This window comes from Canis aureus, chromosome 6 (genome assembly GCF_053574225.1).
Source record: "Canis aureus isolate CA01 chromosome 6, VMU_Caureus_v.1.0, whole genome shotgun sequence".
NCBI lineage: Eukaryota > Metazoa > Chordata > Mammalia > Carnivora > Canidae > Canis > Canis aureus.
In genome coordinates this window covers 33018554-33044306 of record NC_135616.1, presented here as the reverse complement: position 1 = coordinate 33044306, position 25753 = coordinate 33018554, and the positions used below count along the sequence as shown (strand labels likewise).

The following is a 25753-nucleotide window of genomic DNA, read 5'->3' as shown; positions in this document are numbered from 1 at the left end:
CGGAATTTTAATGTTATAAAATACCTCACAGAGACAGTAAATATTTCCTTTTACATGAGGACAGGCTGTATGGCAACTGGCCTCAGAAAAAATGAAGACATTTTCCATGTTAGTTTACTCTACTTAAATTGTCCATGAGTTGGATCATTTGCATTACTCTACTGTAATGATTCTCTTTACATAGAGCTACAGCTTAGGCATACATTTCTTATTATTGAATGCCTGATTATGGAAAGATTTTTTTCTTCTGATACAAACAAAATATTAATTGCCTTCATAATTATAAAATATTCACCCCACTAATTTGCAAATGCATTCATTATGCATTCCAAACATCAGATCCAGAAACTAATGGCAAAATTAATGGATATTCCAAGCCCCCATTGAGAAGGATAGATTGAGTGCCCCTAAATATTAAGGCAATAAGGGCTTTTCAGATAGCTAGATAAATGACCTCTCAAATATCTAAGATCAGCTAGCCAGTAAACACTATAAACTAAGTCTGCATTAAAATTAGTTTGGTAAGTGAGCCTTTGTTTTAATCATTTATGCTAATACTTCATAGCTTTCTCAGAAATGGTACAGACTTAGTGAAATAACAAGGTCAGTAGGAAGTTTTTCCATAGCAATCTCTTATACAAATCTGAAGAAAAGAAGATAACATTAGTGATGCTATGACTTTATTTGTGAATCCAATTCATTCAACAAATATTTAGCAAATTGCTGCTATGGTTAAATTATGAGAATACAAAGTGAACGGGATAGTTTCTACCTCCAAGCAGTGCTATTTATGACAACAAAGGGGCATGCATCTAGACCATAAGGTACCTGGGAAGATATACTAGGTGGAGAGTGTAGCTAATGTTTTACTTCAAGGACAGCAGAGGTTAATTAACAGATGTGGTACATTCCTTGCAAATGCATCTAGGCAGAGGGAATGATGCATTTGGGAAAAATGCAAGGACTTTTAAATGTGTAGGGTACAGAGGATGGGGAGTGGTTAGCAACTGGGTGAGCACTGGCAATACTCTTAGGAATGGGACATAAAAAAAAGTCTGATTCAAAAAAAGAGAGTAGGCATGGTGAGAGAAAGGGAAAAAAATAATGAGTTTTGAGAAACTCAGGGGTGGAAGTAACCTTAGGACATCATTTCCCTTGATTTTATAGATAAGGACACTGGTGTCCTTGCAGAGCACGAATGTAGCCCACCTCCATAGAATGAAACTCATGTGTAGATGTCATTTCTAAATTCCACTGGTTTCCTCTTCCCTAGAGCATTATTATTTGATCTGGATCACCTTTCTCTGTCAATTTACGGTTGCCCATGTTAGACACACAAAAAAGCAGATATATTATGGGACTCTTCTTACTAATGGTCACCTTACTATTCTAGTGTAGTATATATGTACTGAGACTTTATAGTATACAAATGCAGTGTGTTGGTTACTTTGAGATGGATTAATGAATTGCAACTATCCATAAGAGGCTAGATGATAGGGAAGATGTATGTATTTTTGAATGAGTCATCAAAGAAGGCTACTTCCTAGGAAGCAGACAGTACTGATAATGTCATTGCAAAGGTATATTTCACCCTATTACATTTTTTCTTGTTTATCAAAGAAATAAAAATGTAGAGGCCCAACTATCTGCCCTTATCGTAGCAGAGGAAGTAACAAGTATAGTTTAAAAAAAAGCTAATGTCTAGTGTGGCTAAGCAGTTAGGCATCCTCTGTGGTTAGAAAAGTAATAATCTTACAACCAAAGTTTCATTGTTGTTGCTGCTATTTATCTGTTTCATAGTGGGTCTGTTTCATAATGTGGGTCACACATTACTCTGTAAGAACAAAGCAAAATGGAAGCATCTGCTTTTCTTCTGAGTATTTTTCTTCTGAGTATTTTTGTTGTTTAAGATTCCAGAAGATGAAGACTATCTTCTGAAAATAAGACAGCACCATCTTCTGAATGTAATCAGTAGTAAAGCTATGAGCGGAAGACATCACTTATGTTCTCCAGTATTAAAAGAGTTGTCATATGGAAGAAAAGGCTGTGTGTAGGAGAATAATATTTGGAATGTCCTTCCAAGGCTATAATTAGGACAAGAGATAGAAAATCTAGGGAGAACATTTTCTTCTTAAAATTACTGAATTTCAGCCAGTGAGAGATACACATCATAGCCTGGAATTCTGTGATATGTGAATAGACTCATCATTGGAAAGGTCTGTAAAAAGGTCTCTATGCCCCATCTCATAGGAATGCTTTAAAAGCAATGATGTCTGACTTCCTTACAACATTGTCTCTAATGTCTATGATTCCATGATTCCATGGTCTACCTCTCTACTCAGCATGGCTTGCACTTAAACAATTCACAGTTGATTAAGGGAATTGGGAATTTTGCTGAATTAGATGTCACTGTGAAAGACCAAGATCTGACCACAAGAGCAAAATTTAGGTTGTGTTGATAGTCACATACTATAAAAGGGGAGATGAAGAAAAAATGAATCCCTATGGCAAACACTGTATTAATGGGAGAGGAGAGGAGCAGTTTTGAAACCAATTTGATGATGATCCCAAATGTAGCAGACACAGAGTTGAAAGGAACAGTGTGCCTATGAAACTTAGCCTTGGTACAGAGGAAGAAAAACATTAATTGTAATGAAAAACTGAGTGACAAAAACCAAATGCTTGGGGACTTAAAAATGGGGAGAAGGCCTGGGGATCAGCAAACAATTCATGGAACAGAGTCTGGTAATTACTTTAAAAAACCTGCGGGATTAGTAGAATATTGTATGGTGAAGATCTGAAGAAAGGAAGTTCGAGAAGAAAAGATAGAGATAGAAGATAGGAAAATGGAAGAAAACAAGAAATTTAAGAGGCTATGAAGGAGAAAGCTGAGGAAAACAACTGAAGAAGTGAAGTGTAGTAATCATGGTTTTTAGTAGATTGAGGAGAGTAACCCCATCCCCTAACTGATAAAACATAGCATAACTGGTGGCTTGGGGTGAGGGGGAGACTTGTGGTTTGAGCAAAATGCTTTTATGCCACATTCAATAAAATATAGCCAAAGGAGAATTCAACCATTCTAAGGATAGACATGGCAATGGAGTCAAGTGTATCAGAGTAACTTTGACAGTAAAAGGCCCCATCCCCCACTCTGATAGGTGGTGTAAAGATAAGAATCTTCTCATTCATCAGCATTACATAATTTCTGACTGGAGACAAGCCAGTTCTATGTATTAAATGAATAAACAAAAAAGTCCAGGGCAGCCCGGGTGGCTCAGTGGTTTAGTGCCACCTTCGGCCCCGGGCCTGATCCTGGAGACCTGGGATCAAGTCCCATGTCGGGCTCCCTGCATGGAGCCTGCTTCTCCTCCCTGTGTCTCTGCCTCTCTCTCTCTGTGTGTCTCTCATGAATAAATAAATAAAATCTTTTATAAAAAAGTCCAAATTATAGTACGTTTACTATGTAATTAGTATAAGGTATACTGTTATCTCCTTTCTGTCTCTTATTAGCCCCATTTTAAGATTAGGATACTGAGTTTTAGAAAGGGTAAGTAACTCAATTATGGTCGCTTGATTAGTAAGCAGAAGAGATGTGATTAGAACTCAGGCCATTTGGTTTCACAAGCCATCCTCTTAAGTAGAATACTTTTCTCCCTGTATCTTAGAAAGAACTGCTGTTTTGACTAACATAGACTATGTTCTTAGCTGCTTCTGTGGAAGATAGAGCACAGATAATGTCAGTGAGCTGACAAGTCATTGCTGTGATAGTGTTGTTTGCTCTATGCTCTGACATGACCAGAATCTGGAAGAGAAAACAGGTGTCACTGACTTGGAGATGCAGTTTCAGGCCGCTGCTTCCTAACAGACTTGTCAAGGTTACCTTCCTTTCTCTGGCATGCTGTATGCACAGCCATCTAGGGGCAGGTCCTTTTGTCCACCTGGGGAGGGACTGGGCAACTGGGCTTGAGAAGCAACAAATGAAAGGTGTTGCTAAGGCCACAGAGGGGTTTCTTGTAACAGTTAAAGCTGACATCTGTGTAGCTGCTTGAATCTACATATATCTTCCAGATCTAAAGTGGTGGAACTAGCAGATACATGTTCTATTATTAAAAATGTATAGAATATGCATTTTAAAAATAAAAATTTAAATTTTGTAAAGTGAAAGCCCCAGATCCAGACTTCCAGAGTCCTCAGCTGCTGACTAAATAGGGAAAAGACCCTAGTTTCTGTCTTCCTCACTCCATGCAAGCCTGCTTGCTTCAGGAAGTTTCTTCTCTGGACTTTTATACCCTGTGGGCTCTACTTGTCACATGCACCATTTCTTCAGGCCAGAGTCTTTGTGTTGTAGACAGTGATGCATCTGTGGTGGTAAAAAGAGCCTTGGGTGTTAGTGCCAACCCCAGCATAGAAGAACTCAAAAATTATCTCAAAAATTAAGGAATTCTCAAACTATTTAGGATTTAGAGTATAGGATGCCTAGGGGCAATTTCAGCTCTCTATAATTCAAAATCTCTTTTGACTAAATATGAGAACCTTTTGATAAAAAGAGGGGTCATTTTACAGAGGGATGTGCCATCTGTATAAACCTACAAAAAATAGTAATTGATAGAGTTGTTGTAGAATGACATACAATGACTTGGTGGCTGAAGGATGACTCTAAAGTCCATTGCAATCCTGAATTCTTTTATTTTGAGGATATTCCATATCCCTTTAATTCTGGTAGCTCAACTGATGCCCTTGATTCTTCTAAGAGTCCAGAGTGCTCCATTAGTAATTATGAGAAAGTAACTATTTATTAAATACACTCTGTGTGCTAGAAGGCTATGGATCATATTACTACATAACTTATATATAATCTGTATAGCAACCTTCTGAAGGAGATGGTATTATCCTTTTTATTTTGAGAAGGAAATTGGGGTTTGAGAGGCAGGGTTATTTATCCAAATAAGAGCTAAGCCTGACTTCATCTAGTACTAATTGCTGTAGGAATAAACCACTGGGGTTTTTTTTTTTTTTTTTTTTTTTTTTGAGCACTTATCATGTGCTACCCACTCTGTTACTGATGAAGGGAGAATCACAAAAACAACTTGGAGAGCTAAATATTTGCTTTTATGTTATGGACATTTCTCTCTGGTTAGAGTATGAAGGATAGATTTGAGGAGGTTAAGTCTGAAGGTAGAAAGATCATTTTGAGGATAAATCTACAAGAGCCCCAAACTAAGGCACTGGCTATGAAAGGAGAAGGAAGATGTCAGTATACAATAATCAAGAGATGGAAATGAAATGGCTTGATTATCAGCTAGATTTAAGGATATGGGAGATAGAGGAATCTGGAGGGATTTTAAAGATCTTGCCTAGACTACTGAGAACACTGGTGCCATTAGCCAAGATGGAGCATGTGGCAAGGAAAAATAATTAATTTGATCACAAATTTGAAATGCTTATATGACATTTCAGAAAAATTCTCCAGCAGAGACTTGTACATGTGATTCTGGACTTAACCTGAAAGATGAGCTTTGAAAACATCAATAGGGGCTCATGAACACTCTAATAATGACTAAAGCAATGGACTTGAATAAAAATATATAAGGAACAAATGCCAAATAAGAATAGAAGCAAAGTAAATTATGGGAAGAGTGAGTGAAGAGTATTTAAGACACTGAAAATATTCAGATATTCAGAAAAAGTAATCATAAAGAGGTTAGAAAAATCAGGAAAGGAGATCACCAAGTCAAATGAGAAGTTTAAAGAAGAAAGTAGTCAATTTGTCAAATAATGCAGATGCTGAAAGATATCTGGAATTACCTACTGAGTTTGGCAGCAAGGGTCATATTTATACCTTTGAAACCATTTTAGGAGAATAGGTGAGGGGGGAAGCTGAATCCAGATTGTGAACATTGATGTGCAAATCAGAAGTGATTAAATCAGCACGTAAACCTCTGACATCTTTTTTTAATTCAAGTATAGTTGAAACACAATGTGACATTAGTTCCAGGTGTACATAATAGTGATTCAATAATTTGATATGTTATGCTATGTTCACCACAAAGTGTAGCTACCATCTGTCACCATGCAATGCCAGTATAATACCATTGATTTTATTCCCTATTCTGTACCTTTCATCCCCATGACTTATTCATCACATAACTGGAAACCTGTACTTTTTACTTCCCTTTACCCATTTTGCCTATCCAACCCTCTCCCCTTTGGCAGCTGCTAGTTTGTTTTCTGTATTTATGGGTCTGTTTCTCTTTTTCTTTCTTTCTTTCTTCTTTCTTTCTTTCTTTCTTTCTTTCTTTCTTTCTTTCTTTCTCTTTCTTTCTCTCTTTCTTCATTCCACATGTAAGTAAAATCAAATGGTATTTGTCTTTCTCTGTCAGACTTATTTCACTTAGCGTAATACCTTCTAGGTCCATCCGTGGTGTTGCAAATGGCAAGATTTCATTCATTCTTTTTTATGACTGAGTATCCATTCACCTATCAGTGGACATTTAGGTTGCTTCCATATCTTGACTATCGTTAAATAACACTGCAGTAAGCCTAGGGGTGCATATATCTTTTCAAATTCATGTTTTTGTTTTCTTTGGGTAAATACCAGGAGTAAAATTACTGGATCATATAGTATTTATATTGTTCATTTTTTAAGGAACCTCCATACTATGTTCCACAGTGGCCATATAAATTTATATTCCCACCAACAGTGCATGTGAGGCTCCTTTTGCTCCACATCTTCACCGACACTTGTCATTTTTGTCTTTTTGATACTAGCTATTCTGACAGGTATGCACTGGTGTCATTGTGGTTTTGGTTTGCATTTGCCTGATGAGTAGTGATGTGCATCTTTTCATGTGTCTATTGGCCAGTGGTATGTCTTCTTTGGAGAAATGTCTATTCAGGTCCTCTACCCATTTTTTAATCAGATTATTTGTTTTCTGGATGTTGAGTTATATGAGTTCTTCATGTATTTTGAATATTAGCCCCTTATTGAATACATCATGTAAATATCCTCTCCCATGCAGTGCAGTACCTTATTTTAAGACTGTGCATCCTTCTTCCAAAAATTTTCATGCCTCAGCCCAATTCTTCCCCCTTTTTAACCTTGTACAAGTGCTTTCCTGAAGAATCTACAGTTAAAAGAAAGTAATTAGAATTGGGCTCTTAAAAAAGGTGACTTGATTATTTTTTCTGGGAAAAACAGGGGCTATTAAAAAAGCTTAAAATATAAAACAGAAGGGGTACAACTCATGCTGGCAGACTTAAACAGATACTGAAGAGGACAGATACTGAAGAGGACAGAGTCCAGATGGAGGTATTAGACTTGACAGAATCAGTAACCTATCTTCATTTGAGACACAGAGAGTAAGATAAGGTAGCTAATGACACAGGTGAGCTTCTAGGTGCTAGTATGGAATGTTTTACTTATTATTTTTGGATGCTTTTATTTTCTCATTGAGTTGAAGTGAGGGCAAGATCATCTGCTGAAAATGAGAAGTGAAGATTTTGAAGAACTAAATGAGAATAGGAAAGGGCACTAGCTAATAATAAGTAAAATGATTGACAAGGGCACTGATGGCTCTGCTAAAAATGAAAACTAAATTTATAGTAGTGCCAATAAGTACAGGCTTATAAATTTTTCAAAAAAATGCCCAGCTCCCTGGAACATTGGTTCAGTTTTATATTCTGCAGATCCCAGAGTTAGAACTTGTATCAAACTTACTTTGTTCAGGCTCATTCTTCTCTGCAAAGCATACCTTTTCTGAATATAATGCAAAAAGATACATATGTTGACCATAAACTTGGAGGAATCCTGATACCTCTGGCTTTCCTTTGGATCACATCAGTCATCCACCACTCTGTTCCCTAGACTCCACTCAAGAAAGCATCATGCCCCAGCCTTTTCTTTTTTTCTCTGCTTAGAGATTTTGCAGTGCACATGTCTTTATATAGAGAGAATATAAATAATAGTGCTTTTGTGGGACTCAAAACCTTTGGCAGTTCAAATGGGATTTGGGCTTTTGAGCTCTCTAGTTAATATATGGAGAGTTTTTGCTGTAGTAGTTGGTTGCTTCCTCCTTGGTTTCCTTTCTTTTCCTTTATTCACCACCCATTCAAGGAAGAGATACAAAAGATGGTTACTGAGCTTGGTTCATGTGCAAAATAGTGAGGTGTTGCTGAGAAAGCAATGTTCCATGCCCTCATGGTCTTATATTCTGTAGGGGATCCAGATATCACACAGCTATACAATTTATTGCTTAATTATAATTGTTATATGTGTTACAAATATAATCATAAGTTCCTTCTATTTTTATCTAATATGAATTTATTAATGTAATAAATTAACTGTTGAAATATGTTTTTGATACTTAAGTTCTCCAAGTGGCCAAAATTTTACTCTTTATTCATAAAGTGTGGGAAAACCATTCTTTAATATACATCAAATACACACATTTATTTATTAGTTCAAATATATTAAGATACACTAAGGCCTGGACATACATATATGTGTGTGTGTGTGTGTGTGTATATATATATATATATATATATATATATATATACACACTGACATATATATTTCATATACTGCCTAACTTTATTGATTTATAATTTTAACAAGATATTTTAAAAGTAGTCCTTAGGAGAAAAATTCAAAGCCGCAGCTAGATATTGCTGTTAGCAAAATATTTAGCATTAATCTTCTCTTTTTTCCCTTCATAGCAACTACTGGCTGCCATGGCAACCTTATCCCCATCCCCCCAACCCCCAGCATACCAGGGCTTCCTGGATGAAAAGCACAAGGCCTTGGAGATTTCAAATGTCTCTTATACAAAGCAGTCTAAACTCTTTACCCTAGAGCCATTACCATCCTGTGCCTCAGAAGGACTGACTATACCATTTATTATGTCCTGCTTTTCTCTTCATTCAATCAATGTCTCTTCAACAGGAGAGAGAAAACCTTTTACATTTCTTTGCACAGAGTAGGCACTCAAGAAATAGGCCTTTTAAAAAAATCACTTAATTGATGGATTTCATAAGAATTTCATATGAATCTAACAAATTTCATATGAATCTACATAAATTAGGCACTTAAGCTCACTCATTCCTTCTGATAGTGCTGCTGTTCATTCTCTCCTTCCTCCTTCATGCTTTCCTCTACACCACATTAACAGCTGATGATCCCACAAAAGCACCATTATCACCTCTGCCTTAGGCCATTGTTAGTCCTTCCATCTGAGACTTATTCTGGTTCCCCCCACACACACTCCCTACTTGTCATTTAGGTCTCCTACAAGGATATCTGTCTTCCCTGAGGGAGCCAAGAACCACTAATAAGGGTCTGGGCACTACTTATAAATGTCACCATAGTGCTGTCATGGCACTGATTAAAAAGGAAATTCCAAATCACTATAATTTTCCTATTGCCCTGACAACTAGCTCCCTTATTTATCATAACCCCAATGCTGTATTCTATGGCCAAGGTATCCAGTAGTGTCATTCTAAGTGTTGGCCACTGTGATGGCTCTAGGTACAGCAGTGAACAAGACTGACAAATTTCTGCTATAACAAAGCTTCATTGTACTGAAGGGAGACAGAATATAAACATAGGAATAAATTAGTAAAATGATTTCAGAGAGTAATTAAGTGCTAAGAAAGAAATAAGGCAGAGCAATGGAACAAATCACTGGCAATGGGCAAAATATTTTCTAGAGAAAAGTTAGGCAAGGTGTCTCAGTGAAGATGATATTTAAGCTGGGACATGACTGATGAGAAGAAATCAGCCATAAGAAGTACTGGGAGGGGCACACTCCAGGCAGAGGAAATGTGCAATACTCAAAGGCCAGAATATTACAGATGGCATGTGAGGAAGTATGTCTCAGGGCAGGTTGGAGCATGTTCTAGAGAGGCAGGGATTGCTGAAGGACTTCTGTAGGAATGAGCACTGTGCTGACATTCATTACCAATCCCTGCCTCTCCCATTTCAGCAGATCTACCTTCCCTAGTCACATTTGCCTCGTCTGTGAGCTAGGGTTCCCTTCCCTCAGAAGACTGGCACAAACCATGACTTCCCACTTGCACATTTTGCATAGCTTGGGTCCCAGCAGTGGCAGGACCTGAGATAGCCCAGGTGTACCATGTTGTTACAACTGTGCACCCTACCCATTTTGTTTGCTTTGCAGATCTGCCCAGGCCAGACCCAGTCTCAGTGGTGACTGCAGGTCTCATTTTGCAAACAGAGCTATACACACCTTGGCCCTACACCAGAGTGGGGCTCAGAGTTTTAGTAAACAATGCCCACAACAGCAGGACACATTCAACACACAGAGGAGACACCTCCTGAAGCACCATGTTCTGGTGAACAGGAACATTGCATTGTAGGGAACTAGTGGACTTTTTCATAAGGCCATTATTTTCAAGAGCACTTTCCTAACATAGAGTTAGACAAAATGAGGAGATAGAGAACAAAACCATAGCAAGAGAGCTAAATAAAAAGGTAAGTAATATGCCTGCTAAAAAATTGAAAGTAATGATCATAAAGATCCTCATTGGACTTGAGAAAACAGTGGAGGACATCAGTGAGATACTTAACAAAGAGAGAAGAACCAATCAGAGATAAGGAACACAATAAATTAAATTTAAAATTCACTACATGGAATAAATGTAGTGAGAGGTGAGAGGTAGCAGAGGAGCAAATCAGCAACCTGGAAGACAGAGTAAAGGAAAGTAATCAAGTTGAACAGGTGAGAGGAAAAAAATATATGCCAAATGAGAACAGACTTAGGGAACTCAGTGACTCTATCAAGCATAACATTTATTTATATTATAGGGATCACAGAAGGAGAAGAGAGAAAAAGTAGCAGGAAATTTATAAGAAGAAATAATAGCTGAAAAGTTTCCTACTGGGGGGTGGGGGGAGGAAACAGATATCCAGATCCAGGAGGCACAGAAAATCCCCCAACAAAATCAGTCCAAGGGGGTCCACACCAAGACACACAGTAACAAACTGGCAGGAAATATTGATAAAGAGGATTTTAAAAGCTGCAAAAGAAGACCGTTACATACAAGGGAAATCCCATAAGGCTATCACCTGATTTTTCAGTAGAAACTTTGTAGGACAGAAGAAAGTAGCATGATATATTCAAAGTGATGACTGGAAAACAATCTGCAACCAAGAATACTCTATCCAGCAAGGCTATCATTCAGAATGGAAGGAGAGATAATTTCCTAGACAAATGAAAGATACAGGAGTTCATGATCACTAAACCAGCAATGTTAAAAGGGACTATTTGAGTGGAAAGGAAAGACCATGAATAGGAATAAAAAAAGTGGAGAACACAAAAGCAGTAAAAATAAGTATATCTGTAAAAATCACTCAAGGGATTCACAAAATAAAAGGGCATAAAATATAACATATGCCTAAAAAAATGACAAAGGAGAAAAGTAAAGAATGGGTTGAAACTTAAGCAATGATTAGCTTAATACAGACTGATATATGCAAAAGATATTAATAAACCTAATGATAACCACAAATCAAAAACCCGTAATAGATATGCAAAAAATCAAGAGAAAGGAATCCAAGTATATCACTAAAGAAAGCCAGCAAACCATGAAAGAGAGCAAGGGTCAAAGGAGAACTATACAAACAGCCACAAAACAAGTACCAAAATGGCAATACATATACAATTGACTTGAGTTGTACACCTGAGACTAATGTAACTAAAAAAAGAGAGAGAGAGAGAGAGAAAAGGGAAAAATAATCACCTTATGCCTTTTGATTGGTGTATTTAATCCATTACATTCAAAGTGACAGAATGGATTTTAAAAAATCCATCTATACACTGTCTACAAGAGACTCACTTCAGAGCTAAAGACACCTGCATAGTGAAAGTGAGGGGATGGAGAAACATCTACCATGCAAATAGATATCAAAAGAAAGCTGGGGTAATAATGTTTATATGGGACAAAATAGACTATAACAAGAGACAAAGAAGGGCACTGTGTAAGCATAAAGGGAACAATCCAACAAGAAGATATAACAATTATAAATATGCACTCAAAGGGAAGCATCCAAATACTTTACGCATAAAGTATTTGCTAATTGAAAACATAAAGAAACATAAAGAACATAAACTAATTGAAAAAAAAAGGAAGAAATTAATTGATAGCAATACAACAACGGTAGGGGACTTTAATACCCCACTTATATTGATGAGCAGATCATCCAAATAAGAAATCAACAAGGAAAGAGTGGCTTTCAATGACACATGGGACCAGATGGACTTAAACTTATTCAAAACATCCCATCCTAAAACAGCAGAGTACATTTTTTTTTCAAGTGCACAGAAAACATTCTCCAGAACAGATTACATATTAGGCTGAAAAACCATTCTCAGTGAATTCAAAAAGATCAAAGCCATACCATGCATCTTTTCTGATCACAACACTATGATCCTAGAAATTCACCAGAAGAAAAAATCTAGAAAGAACACAAATACATAAAGCATAGAGGTTAAAAACATGCTACTAAACAATGAATGAGTCAACCTGGAAATCAGAATTGGATATCAACAAATACATGGAGACAAATGAAAGTGATACAGCAAAAGTGGTTCTAAGAAGAAAGTTTATAGCAATACTGGCCACCTCAAGAAGCAGAAAAATCGGGCAGCCCCGGTGGAGCAGCGGTTTAGTGCTGCCTGCAGCCCGGGGCGTGATCCTGGAGACCCTGGATCAAGTCCCACGTCGGGCTCTCTGCATGGAGCCTGCTTCTCCCTCTGCCTGTGTCTCTGCCTCTCATTCTGTCTCTGTGTCTCTGTGAATAAATAAATAAAATCTTTAAAAAAAAAAAAGAAGCAGAAAAATCTCACTTTATACCTAAAGGTGCTAGAAATTGACCAACAAAACCTAAAACTAGCAGAAGCAATGACATAATAAAGATTACAGTAGAAATAAATGATAGAGAAAAATCAAAACAATGAAACCAGGAGCTGGTTCTTGGAAAAGATCAATAAAATTGGTAAACCTCTAGCCAGACTCATCAAACAACCAACCAACCACAGAGAGGACTCAAACAAAACCACAAATGAAAGAGGAGAAAGCAACCAACACTGGAGAAATACAATTGTAAGAGAATATTATGAAAAATTATATGGCAACAAACTGAACAGCCTAGAAGAAATGGATTAAATTCCTAGAAACATATAATATACCAGAACTGAAGCAGGAAGTAGAAAATTTGAACAGACTGATTACCAGCAATGGTAAAAAATTTCCAAAAAACAAAAGTCCAGGACCAGATGGCTTCACAGGAGAATTCTTACCCAAACATTTCAAGAATTCTTACCAAACATACCTATTCTTTTTGGGGCACCTGGGTGGCTCAGTGGTTGGATGTCTGCCTTTGACTCAGGGCATGATCTGGGGTCTTGGGATTGAGTCCCTCATCAGGCTCCTTGAAGAGAGCCTACTTCTCCCTCTGCATATGTCTCTGCCTCTCTCTTTGTGTCTCTTGTAAATAAACTATTCCAAAACCAGAAGGAAAACCTCCAAATCTATTCTATGAGGCCAGCATTACCCTGATACCAAAACCAGAAAAAGGTACCACCAAGAAAGAGAACTACATCAAACTATGATGAACATATATGCAGAAATACTCAAAAAATACTAGCAAACTGAATCCAAAAATACATCAAAAAATCATTCATCATGATCTAGTGGGATACAAGGGTGGTTCAATATTTGCATATTAATCAACATGATACATCAATAAGAGAAAGGAAAAATCCTATGATTAAAATAGAAGCAGAAAAAGCATTCAACAAAGTACAACAGTTACGATTTAAAAAAATGTACGTTTAGGGGGAACATACCTCAATACAATAAAGGCCATACATGAAAATCCCACAGCTACATCATACTCAATGGTGAAAAACAGAGCTTTTCCCCTAAGGTCAGAAAAGAGATAAGGGTGTCTGTTCTCATCACTTTTATTCAACATCATACTGGAAGTTCTAACAGCAATTAAACAACAAAAAGAAATAAATATATCCAAATTGGTAAGGAAGAAGTAAAACTTCCACTTTATGCAGATGATATGATACTGTATATCGAAAACCTGAAAGACTCACTCAAAATCTCCCAGAACTGATAAATGAATTAAATGAAGTTGTAGGATACAAAATCAATGTACAGAAATCATATGTATGTATGTATACCAATAATGAAACAACAGAAAGAGAAAATAAGAAAGCAATCACATTTACAATTTAACCAAAAATAATAAAGTACTTTAGAAATAAACTTACCAAGGAGGTGAAAGACCTGTACTCTGAAACTATAAAACATTGATGAAAGAAATTGAAGACAACACAAAGAAATGGAGGGACATTCCATGCTCATGGATTGGAAGAACACATATTATTAAAATGACTATGCTGCCCAAAGCAACATAAACATTTACTGCAATCCTTATCAAAATAACAACAGCATTTTTCACAGAACAAGAACAATCCTAAAATTTGTATAGAACCACAAAAGACCCCGAATTGGCAAAGCAATCTTGAAAAAAAAAAAAAAAGGATATAACTGGAGGTATCACAATTCCAAATTTCTAGTTCTATTACAAAGCTATGGTAATCAAAACAGTATAATAGTAGCACAAAAATAGACATATAGATCAATGGAACAGAATAGAAAGCCTAGAAATAAACATACCATTATATGGTCAATCAATCTTTGACAAAGAAGGCGAGACTATACTATGGAAAAAAGAAAGTCTCTTCAATAAATGGTATTGGGGAAAACCATACATACAGCAACATACACTTTCTTAAGCCATATACAAAAATAAACTAAAAATAAATTAAAGGCCTAAATCTGAGACCTGAAACCATAAAAATCCTAGAGGAGAACACAAGCAGTAATTTCTCTGACATTGGGTGCAGCAGCATTTTTCTAGATGGGTCTCCTGAGGCATGAGAAATAAAAAAACAATAAACTATTGTGTCTATATTAAAAAGCCTCTGCATAGTGAAGGAAACAGCCAATAAAACTAAAAGCCTACTGAATGAAACAAGATATTTATAAATGAAATATCTGATAAAGGGTTAATATCTAAGATATATGAAAAACCGATACAACTCAACTCCCAAAAAAACAATACAGTTAAAAATGGTCAGAAGACATAGACATTTCTCCAAAGAAAACATCTAGATGGTCAACAGACACATGAAAAGATGCTCAACATCACTCATCACCAGGGAAATGAATATCATAACTACAATGAGATATCACCTCACACCTGTCAGAATGGCTAAAATAAAAAACCCAAGAAACAACTAATTTTGGTGAGGATGTAGAGAAAAAGGAACCCTTGGGCACTGCTGATGGAAAGGCATAGTGGTGCAGCCACTGTGGAAAACAGTATGGAGGTTCTTCAAAAAATTAAAAATAGAACTATCCTACAATCCAGTAATCACACTACTGGGTATTTACCCAAAATATACAACTAATACTTAAACACTAATTTGAAGGGATATATGCATCCCTGTATTTATTGTAGCACTATTTCCCATGGCCAAACTATGGAAACAGCTCAAGTGTCCAGCAATAGATGAATGGATAAAGAAGCTGTAGTTTATATATACAATGGAATATCATTCAAATATAAAGAAGAATGAATTTTTGCCACTTGCAATGACATGGATGGAGCTAGAGAGTAGAATGCAAAGCAAAATATGCCAAATACCATATTATGTCACTCATGTGTTGAATTCATGAAACAAAACACACAAAGGGAAAATAAGAGACAAATCAAGAAACAGACTCTTAATTATGGGGAACAACTGATGGCTACCAGAGGTGAGGTGGTGAATGGTGAAGAGAGAGGTGAAATAGATGAAGGGGATTAAGAGTACACCTGGTGAGACCTGAGTAATATATGGAACTGTTGAATCACGATATGGTATACCTGAAATTAATATAACACTGTACACTTGAATGAAAATTAAAAAGAATGAGTTTCTCATATGTCAGTGACTGCAGCTGAGGGTGGGAAATTATTGCCAGTGCATTGCTGTGTTTTGGTGTTCCCTGCAGGGAGTCTAAGGTGACATCTATGCACTTACCTTTAGAAGGAAGCTATGTGTAAAAACAAAACAAAACAAAAACAAAACAAAACTTGTAGGAGCACCTGGGGGGCAGAATTCGTTAAGTGTCTGACTCTTGGTTTCAGCTCATGTTGTGATCACATGGCTGTGAGACTGAGCCCTGTGTCAGGCTCCACACTCAGCATGGAATCTGCTTGGGATTCTCTCTCTTTTCCCCTCTACCCCTTCCCACTTGGGCTCTCTCTTTCTCTTTAAAATTAAAAAAAAAAAAAATCCTTTTAAGAAAGAACTTCCAGACTAAAAAAGCAAACAAATCAAAAGCACTTTCATTGGAGCTGGTCAAGGAAACTGGCAAGGCTACTCTTCATTAAAACAGATCAAAACCAAGTACACAACTAAATGAAGTGAAAACTGAACAAGCTAAGTTTGGGCAAATTTTCCTTCTTATTAACAAATAAAATGTTTTGGTCCCAACTCTTCAAAAACCGATTCCTATTACCAAGACTATGCAGGCTCTATAATGAAAATTAATATCTTTGTAGGTAAGAATGAAGTGAAACACAGGAAGATATTAAAAAATATTAACAAATTTTGAAGAGTTTGTTCTATACACTGAATATTTTAACAGTACCCAGTAGGCTGAACCACAAAGAGATTACACTTGCAAAGCTTCTCTTGGAAGAGTCAGACCCATCTTTCTGCCAATCTCTCCTCACTCAAGGTTAGTAAATATAGAAAAGCAGTGTCAGAGTTTCCTTTGTGCTACTAAGACTTATATGGCTTACTAGCCGACCCCCATTACCCTGAGTACCTTTACCTTTACAATAAAGAGTGATGAAGCTCTTAAAGTCAGCAGATTGCTGGGACAGGAACTTGAATTGACCAGCATGCTTGCCGCTTCCCACAAGCAGCTGGGCCAGGACTGGAACAGGCTGTGTTTGCCATCACACCCAGGGGTTTCTTCAACCCCCATGCAGCTGTGGCTGTGCTTTAATGCCTCCTCAGGCAGATGGGAAATGGCATTTCAGGGAGTACCTGGCGCATTACACAATGATCTTCCTTGGTGAAAAAGGTCACATATATTAAAAAGATGGTTCCCTTGGGTTATTGAAATTTTCTATTGTATAAAACATTTTTCTTTATTCCATTTTTTCTGCCAATGCTTTCTAAAGCCTGCAGGTGGCATATTTAATCACACACTCCCCATCCTTGCAATTGAGGGGCATGGTGTTATGGGATCTGAATCTGAACAAATCTGAAATCTGTTCTTTCCCTGACCCCCAAATAATCTTTCTACAATATTTATTTTTCTCCTCTGTCTCTGTATTTAAAATTTTTCTTTTTCTTTTCTTTTCTTTTAAAATGTCCTATATCATTTCTTTGTAATTTAAGAATCATCTCAAGTTAGCAAACCTCAGATCAGAATAATCAATTATATATATATATATTTATATTTATATATTGTGAGTGTGTGTATGTGTGTGTGTGTGTGTGTGTGTGTATGGAAGGGAGAGGGAACTGGAGAGATCCTATGAGAAACAGCAAGGATTGGAAATAATACATGATGGAAGAGAGTAGAACTTGATGATTGTTTTACTCAATTAGATATGTGACCTTGAACCACTTGCTTAACCATTTTGGGGCCTGAAACTCCTCACTTGAGAAAGAAAAAATAATTAACTCCCTTTTAACACTGTGCTTCTTAGCAGTTACTATTTGGCATGGATAAATATTTTTCATTTAAAAATATTTGATTTTACTTAAATTTTGGATAGTTAAGATATAATATATTGGATGAATATTACATATCCTGGTTTTGAAGCCTAATATAGAAGCAATTACTTTTTATGTTACTCCAATTCTGAACCACTCAGAACCATTAGTGGAATAAAACTTATTCCAGTGATACTGTTGAAATATTTATAGCTTTCAAATAGACCAAAATTACTAAACATAAAAGCCCAGAATCTGTAAAAATTGTTTTTTTTAATTTTTATTTATTTATGATAGTCACGCAGAGAGAGAGAGACAGAGAGGCAGAGACATAGGCAGAGAGAGAAGCAGGCTCCATGCACCGGGAGCCCGACCTGGGATTCGATCCCGGGTCTCCAGGATTGCGCCCTGGGCCAAAGGCAGGCGCCAAACCGCTGCGCCACCCAGGGATCCCCTGTAAAAATTGTTTTTTGAACTTATTTTCTTTTTATAGGTTTGGACTCAAGTGTAGGGATGACAGATTGTGGTTCGTCAAAATTGATGTGAGATAAAATTTATTGAGCCATGGGAATTTTAAAGTATGCTTTCACTTTAATATTTTTTTTTAAAATAAAAACTTTATATAATCTTTAGGTAATTGATCTAGTAAGAATTTTTTCAGGAATTATAGAAGAGATCTAATATTTTACTAAGTTTAATTTCCTTTTGGATTTCATTATAATGAATGTGAAAATTACTGAGTTGTAACATGGAATTAATATTCCAATAATGAATCTAAGAATATATACATTTCATGCTTTGAAATAGAATTCATGATTACTTACCAAAGCAATGAGGAGCTACAAATTTGAAAACACTTTATCCTGCTATAATAATAAGCAGTATGTCATCTATTATTTGCTTATGTGACTTCAATATGAACCTTTGGATGGAATTTTTCTAATTTTTAAGACCATCACATTGGACTTTTAACTGAATTTTGATGTTTCCAATGCTGTGTAATTCATTTTTATAATTAGGAAACATTTAATAAACATGTGTTTGTATAAAGAAATTTTTTAAATGTGTAAGAAAAAAATATACATTTAGTTAAAGACTCAAACCTCTTTCCTTTTCTATTCTTTCCAAAGAAAAATTACCTTACTGTGCTGGTAGAAATAATCTCCATATATCAAGAATAGCCCAAAATGATGATGATTCAATGTCAGGGTACCACTAAATGCATCTTCACTTCCAAACTTTGATTTAGAGGGCTACCCAATAGTATATCAAGCCCCCATATATTTGATCATCTTGTTTCTAGATTTCCCCATTGCACTGGATTGGTATGTCTAGCCCTTAACTGATACCCCACTCTCTGGACTGCTATAAATTTACAGAGAGGTGTAGTAGAATGAGTCCAACACCATTGTTCTTTTCTCTGCCTCCTCCTTACTAGAATTGAAATATTTCTTTCCTATTTTTGCCTTTATTCTTCCCCATGAATTTTACTATCTCTGTATAACAGTCTATGTTTCAAAAGATTTCAGGATTTGAATGTATTTTTTATTGAAATTACACATTACTTTGAGATGATTTGTAATCTTTATGGTATTGAACTTTCCTGCTAGGAACCTAAGTCCATGATGTTATCTGATTTCAGAAATCTAAAATACACATTTTTCAACGTATTTTGCAAAATCTGACCAGACCCAATTCATTTTGTGACACACCATGATTGATGTGATATGAGACTGTACATATCCTATTTACCATGAATGTTGAGACATTTAGCTATAGAAATACTACTGTACTTGAGGAAATGGTGATGCTTCAAATTCAGAGGGTGTGTTTCCTATTATATAGTACAGTTGAGTTTTTCATTGATGCACCAAATACAGAAGCACACAAATTATAAGTATATATTTGTAAATCATCAGAGTGAATCCACCTGAAGCCACCATATAGATCAAGTAAGATAATAAAAAGCATCCAGAAGACCCCCTTGTGTCACCTCCCAAAGGAAATACATATTGATCCTCAATACTAGTTTTCGTGTTTCAATTTTCTAAAAGTGTAATTGTGTACCATATTAATATAACAAGAGCAATTAGATGTTAGGTATATGAAAACTATCTGTACTATCTTTGCCACATTTCTGTAAAATCTAATATACTAGTTTATTAGAAATGTTTCATAGATTTGATTTGACTAAACACTATCATGTTTGTAAGATTTATCTGAGTTCTATATAACAATATTCTATTCATTTGCGTTGTATAGTATTCCATTATATTCATATACAACAAATTATCAAATTCACTTATAACATTTGTGTTACTTTTTTTTTGCATCTATGATAATGCTGATAAGAACAGTTCTGTACAAATATTTTGGTACATATAGCCACACATATTCATCAAAACTTCTGGTTATAGAGACTTAATTGTGGAAAAGTCTTAATTACATATTTAATTACAATCTAAAATATAGGATAATATAGATTTTCTGTTTCTTCTTGAGTAAATTCTGGTAAATTTTGTCTTAGGAATTTATCCTTCATCTAATTTGTCAGATTTCTTGACATAAATATAATATTCCTTAATTACCTTTTTTTATGATTGTAGGATCTGTACTTATGTCGACTTTGTCATTCTTGATACTATTTATTTGCACTCTTTTCCACCTCTAACCTTGTCTGGGCTCTATCAATTTAACAACTTCAGATTTAGTCTTCTCCACTTAATGATTATTTTCTATTTCATTTATTTTTGTCTTTACCATACCTTCCTTTGCTTCTTTCGGTCTAATTTGCTGATTTTGGGGGTAAGTTCTTGAGGTGGCTACTTTGATCATGAAGTTTGAGTTTTTCTGCCTTTGATTCTTTGCAGTGTTTTGAGACTTGCTTTATAGCTTAGCATGAAGTCAATATCTATAAATGCTTTACGTTCATTTGAAGAAAATAAATCAGTTGTTTGGTACAGCATCTTACATATGTAAATTAGATCAAATGTGGTGTTTTATTCAAACCTTCAACATCCTTATGGACCTATCTATGTATTCTTTCAATTGCTGAGGGAGAAAGGTTAAAATATCTCATTACGATTTTGTATTTTAGTTCTGTCAACATAAAATGAAGCTAGATTTTTAGTACATACAAATGTATAATACCATCATCATAGTTAAAAATTATTACTTAAAAAGATGAATCTACTTTGTCTGATAATGTATCAATATAACATCTTTTTGTATTAATTTCCATTCAGATTTTACTTTCAATATCCTTACATGGAAGGTGTTCTAACTACCAGTGTTGTTTTTGTTTTTTTTTTTAATCATCTGACAATGTTTGTCTTTTTTTTAACTGACAATGTTTGCCTTTTTTAACTGGATAGTATGCTCCATTTACATATAAATGGTTTTGGTAAATTCTATTTCTTTATAATTCTTTGTGAACTGAGGATACATCCTGCTTCATTGACTTCAGGTTTCTTCACTTGTCTTTTGACCTTTAGGATGTAGATAAAATACTCTCTGCCTCTTGCCCACTGCTCTGTCATGGGAATATCATATCCCAGATAAGATGTGCTCTTTGAGTCTGAGTCTCAGAATAAGAATACAGAAAGGATCAACCAGATCTCAATCCATAGTCTGGAGCTAAACTGACACAGTTGCCCTCCAGCTGCTAATAAGCAGTAAGAACAAAAACACTTTTGTAAACCACAGCAGAGATTTTGGAGTTTGTGTGTGTGTGTGTGTGTGTGTGTGTGTGTGTGTGTGTGGCTTAACGAAAGGTGATTAATCTAGAAAATCGTACCAGAAATGTGGTGTTACTATAAAAAGCACATAAAATATGTGTCCGTTAGCTTCTGAGTTGGGAAAAATGTTGTAGGAGACTAAAAAATAAATGGCAACACATGGTATGTAGTGTCAAAACATTTGGTAAGACTGTCACCTGTGATTCCTTAGAAATTAGACAACTTAATGTATGACTTTGTCTAATTGCCGGTAAGACAGAATCTTCATAACTTCAGTTGGTTGTTTTTAGCTGTGTTCTTTAGTTACTATAAGATAGACATGAGCTTAGAAAAGGACTGGTATGTTTGCCAGCAGGAATGAAAGCCCTTAGTGAGGTTGATCTTTCATAGACTAGACAGGACCTGGCTTTGAAATCAGACCTGTTTTTATTTCCCAGCTCAACCCCCCTTTTTTGGCAATACAATATGGTGTATCAGTTAAGAAAAAGTGGTTTATGTTCTAGTTACAAACAACTCCAAAATGTCAGCAGCTTAACAGAACAAAGTTCCTTAGTTATGCCTGGTGAATATGTCCATCCTGGTGAACTGGGTGCTCTACTCCCCATAGTCAGTCACTTCAGAGTGCAGGCTGATGGAGTCCTCCAGTTCACCATATACAAATGGAAATTTGGCAGGAAACATGAATATACAAATAAACAACCGTGTAAGTTACTTTTAAATAGACCAGTATGGACAAAGAGGCCATCAGAACATACTGAGTCAAAGCAGCATTATTCCTGCTTTCTTCAAGCCAATGTGAATACTCTAGTAGAGCTTAATGGGAATGCTAAAGTTTGAGCAGTATCATTGGCACCCAACTACAGTGTCATATAATTCCCTGTTTAAATATTTGTGCATCACTTATGTTTGCATCTTAATCCAGGTTTTTTTATTAATCATCCTTTCTCCTCTAATGGTGACTTAAGTACCAGGCACTGTAGTTAACATTAAAGAGATGTTAAGGCATAATTATGACTTCAGCTTATCATCTCTAGAGGACCCATTGCAATAACATGCACCACATCATGGTTTAGTGCCATGAAACTTACGTAAAGCTCTAACCATGCTCTAAAGTGCTTAGCTAGAGACTTATAATGGTGGTGTTTTGCTTTTGTTTTGTCAGAAGATTGTTTTTCAAGTTCATGGCAACTTTATCATGGCTTATTCTTAACTGAAATCTCTGGACTATAGTTAATAAATAATAGTAGTTATAAAGTTTTCAGTATGTACTCAGCAACATTATCTGTAAAGGTGTATCAAACACACTAACAAAGAGCCTTGGAGGTAGGTGTCATTATCCTAGATTACAAATGAGATACTCAGGCCAAAAGGTTAAGAAGTTTACCCAAGTTTGCAAGACTCAAAAGTTGGAGAGCTGAAACTTAGAAACCAGTTTTATGCTAAAGCCATGGTTTTGACCACTTTTTGGACCGTTTTTTTGGAAGTTTAGAGAATTTTAATTACTCAGTTGCGCTTTTAGAGGTTCTGATTTCTCATTTGCCCTTCAAGTTAAGAAATTTTAGAAATCTCCCTTTACAACAAATTCTCATTAGTATACTTTTCCTTTACATTTTTTTCCATTTAACATGTCCACAGTCCTGATAGAAAACATAGTTTTTGATGTAAGCATCTCTCCCTTTCTCTCTTTTTACTACCATTTATTTTTCCTTAGGTCTCTACAGAAGAAGGCTTGAGTCTGGCCCGGGAATATAACTGTGCTTTTTTTGAGACCTCTGCGGCCCTCAGATTCTGCATTGATGATGCCTTTCATGGTCTCGTGAGAGAAATCCGCAAGAAGGAGTCCATGCCATCCTTGATGGAAAAGAAACTGAAGAGAAAAGACAGCCTGTGGAAAAAGTTAAAAGGCTCATTGAAGAAGAAGAAAGAAAACATGACATGATATCCTTGCTTCTAACTCCCTTATTCTTTCTCTGAATTTTATCAGTTGGACAATTCCAGATGTTGCATTCTGCTTCAATATTTTCTGTCTCTCTCTCTCTTTCTCTTTAAATATCTGCCTATAGGTAAAAGCAAGATCTGCATAACTGTACCTCTTGAGATAGTTTTGTTTTGCCCTTAACAGTTGGATGGATTTTGTCAATCAGCCGGATATGCTGTTTAAGTTTTTACAATATATTACTAAATAAAATTGACATTCCAATTGCCTCATTTCCCTTTAAAGAGTCTAGCTTCATTTGGTATGCTGTCTGGTTATAGAGGAAATTCAAAATTGCAGACTGAATGATAAAAGGCTCTGGGGATCTGCCTTTGCCTGATAAGACTCTGATTGTTTGCATTTCAGGAATCTCAGTAAATAATGAAGAAGCTCAGGAAACAATTCAGAGCAGGAGTCTGCAGTCCTGTCTTTCCTTAACTGTGGAAGTCTTGGTGCTTTTTTGTGAAGATAAATCTTAGAGGAATTATTAATAATAGGAACCAGTTGTGGGTCATTGGAGGGCTGAAAGAAAATATCCCTGTATTTGCAGTGCTCTGCCCTGTTAGGCTTTAGCAAAATTATCACCGTGAAGTCGCTGAGCTGTGGCAAAAGGATCTTGTCTTTGTAGCAGGCAAAGAGAGGCTGATAGGAACTTGGTGGTTCAGATATTCGTAGAAGGACACCCTGCTCCCTCCCACTAGGAGTCCCTCTTAGGATTGCTTCACCTACACTGGGACCACCTGGAAGGCAAGAGCCTTGTTGATCCAGAGATCCTATATTCTCTGTATGCTGCCATAATTTCCTATCTCTTCTTACTCAAACCATGAAATACCATCAGTTAGAAGGTTTTGTTTCTTATTTGTTACAAAGGATCATCATGGAAAATGAAATTGTCTATTCACTCATTGATCCCACTGTGTGATTTGGTTTATTCAAATTCAAACTTAGAAAGCACCTTACCCACACAGTTTTGAATGTTTAACAGACAAGTATTAAATAAGAGTTGAACATGAGATGGAAACCATGTAACCAGTCTTCATGGGTTGGAGACAGTTTTTTATCACAAATTGGAGAAAAGGAAGGATGAAGAGCATAGTTATCATACAACATGTAAACACTTATTCTTTCATTCACAATGCCCCTACAACTTGTTAATCTCCGAAAATGCAGGAATGACTCAAGGTAGCTTAACATATAGTTGGAAGACTCACTTGGCTGAAGAACAGTGGGATTATACATTAGATGAGAGGACACGTTTAACATAGTAACATAGATACAACTGGAAGGAATTTAGAAATCATAAATTTTCAACTGGCGAACTAAAATTTTAGCCTTTCAGAATAATATACCTGTGGGTCCTTTTGTTGCTTGGAGCTAAGGCCTTTGTCAAAACCGCAGGGACTTCACTGTTCTTGATCCTATGTACTAGACATGCAATTAACTGTTGCCAGCTGTCTCCCTTTGGTGTTTTCTCAACCCTCATATTCTATGGTGTAGGACACAAACTAATCAGTTTTCCCCATTCCATAGTGTCCTGAAACTAAATCCACTTCATCTTTTCATAATTAGGAGAAAAAGTAAAAAAGAGAACACATAGAGATCATTTAAAGATATTCTTAAAGTTACAGACTGGGTCTTTCTTTGCTTCCTCCTGCCTTGGTTCTGTTTAATAGTCTCTTTCTGTCCTGTTAAAAATGGGTTAGGTTAGTACATTCTTTGCCTCCTGCACATTCTTTTCCTTCTGCAGCCCCGGACTCCAGAGAACCTTTTCAAGCCTGGGAAGACCCTGTAAATACTATATTCCGTCAGACTCTTCTGTTTGCTAGAAGATGCAATCTAGGAAACATAGTACTTGGCACTTAGTTCTATATGATGAAACTCCATCTTTGAAAACTTGATGAGTGCCCAGTCTATGAGTACTAAGACTGTTTCGTGCATTTCCTAACATAACTCAGTCTATATAAATTTATTACTATCAGCTCCACTGTCTTTGGCTCTAGAATTTTCTAAATCTCTTCTACTCTTCTTTCTTTCTTTATACTCCTTGAGTACTAATAAATAATTTATAAATTGCAGGAACTTTTAGAGGGGTTTAGGTTAGGTAACATGTGCCAGGTCCAACCCTTCACTCTGTAGAAGGGGATCTGCAAAGTATCACCTGGGAGCTGCATGAATTTGAGATACTTATTACAAGCAGAGATTGAGGCAGACTTCAAGCATTCTTC

The 25753-nt window shown here is 36.1% G+C and overlaps 1 protein-coding gene across 8 annotated transcripts in view; it reads left to right on the top strand.

The window, feature by feature from the left end:
* RIT2 (Ras like without CAAX 2) overlaps positions 1-23761 on the top strand; it is a 476484-nt gene extending 452723 nt beyond the window's left edge. For 7 of the 8 annotated variants that reach the window (XM_077900607.1, XM_077900609.1, XM_077900608.1 and 4 more), the window contains one exon: positions 23265-23761. In XM_077900607.1, the coding sequence (XP_077756733.1) occupies positions 23265-23492 (228 nt within the window). In that variant the 3' untranslated portion in view covers positions 23493-23761. The remainder of the gene's footprint in view (positions 1-23264) is intronic. The other variant, XM_077900613.1, reaches the window with a different exon arrangement.
* Positions 23762-25753: the final 1992 nt, after the last annotated feature.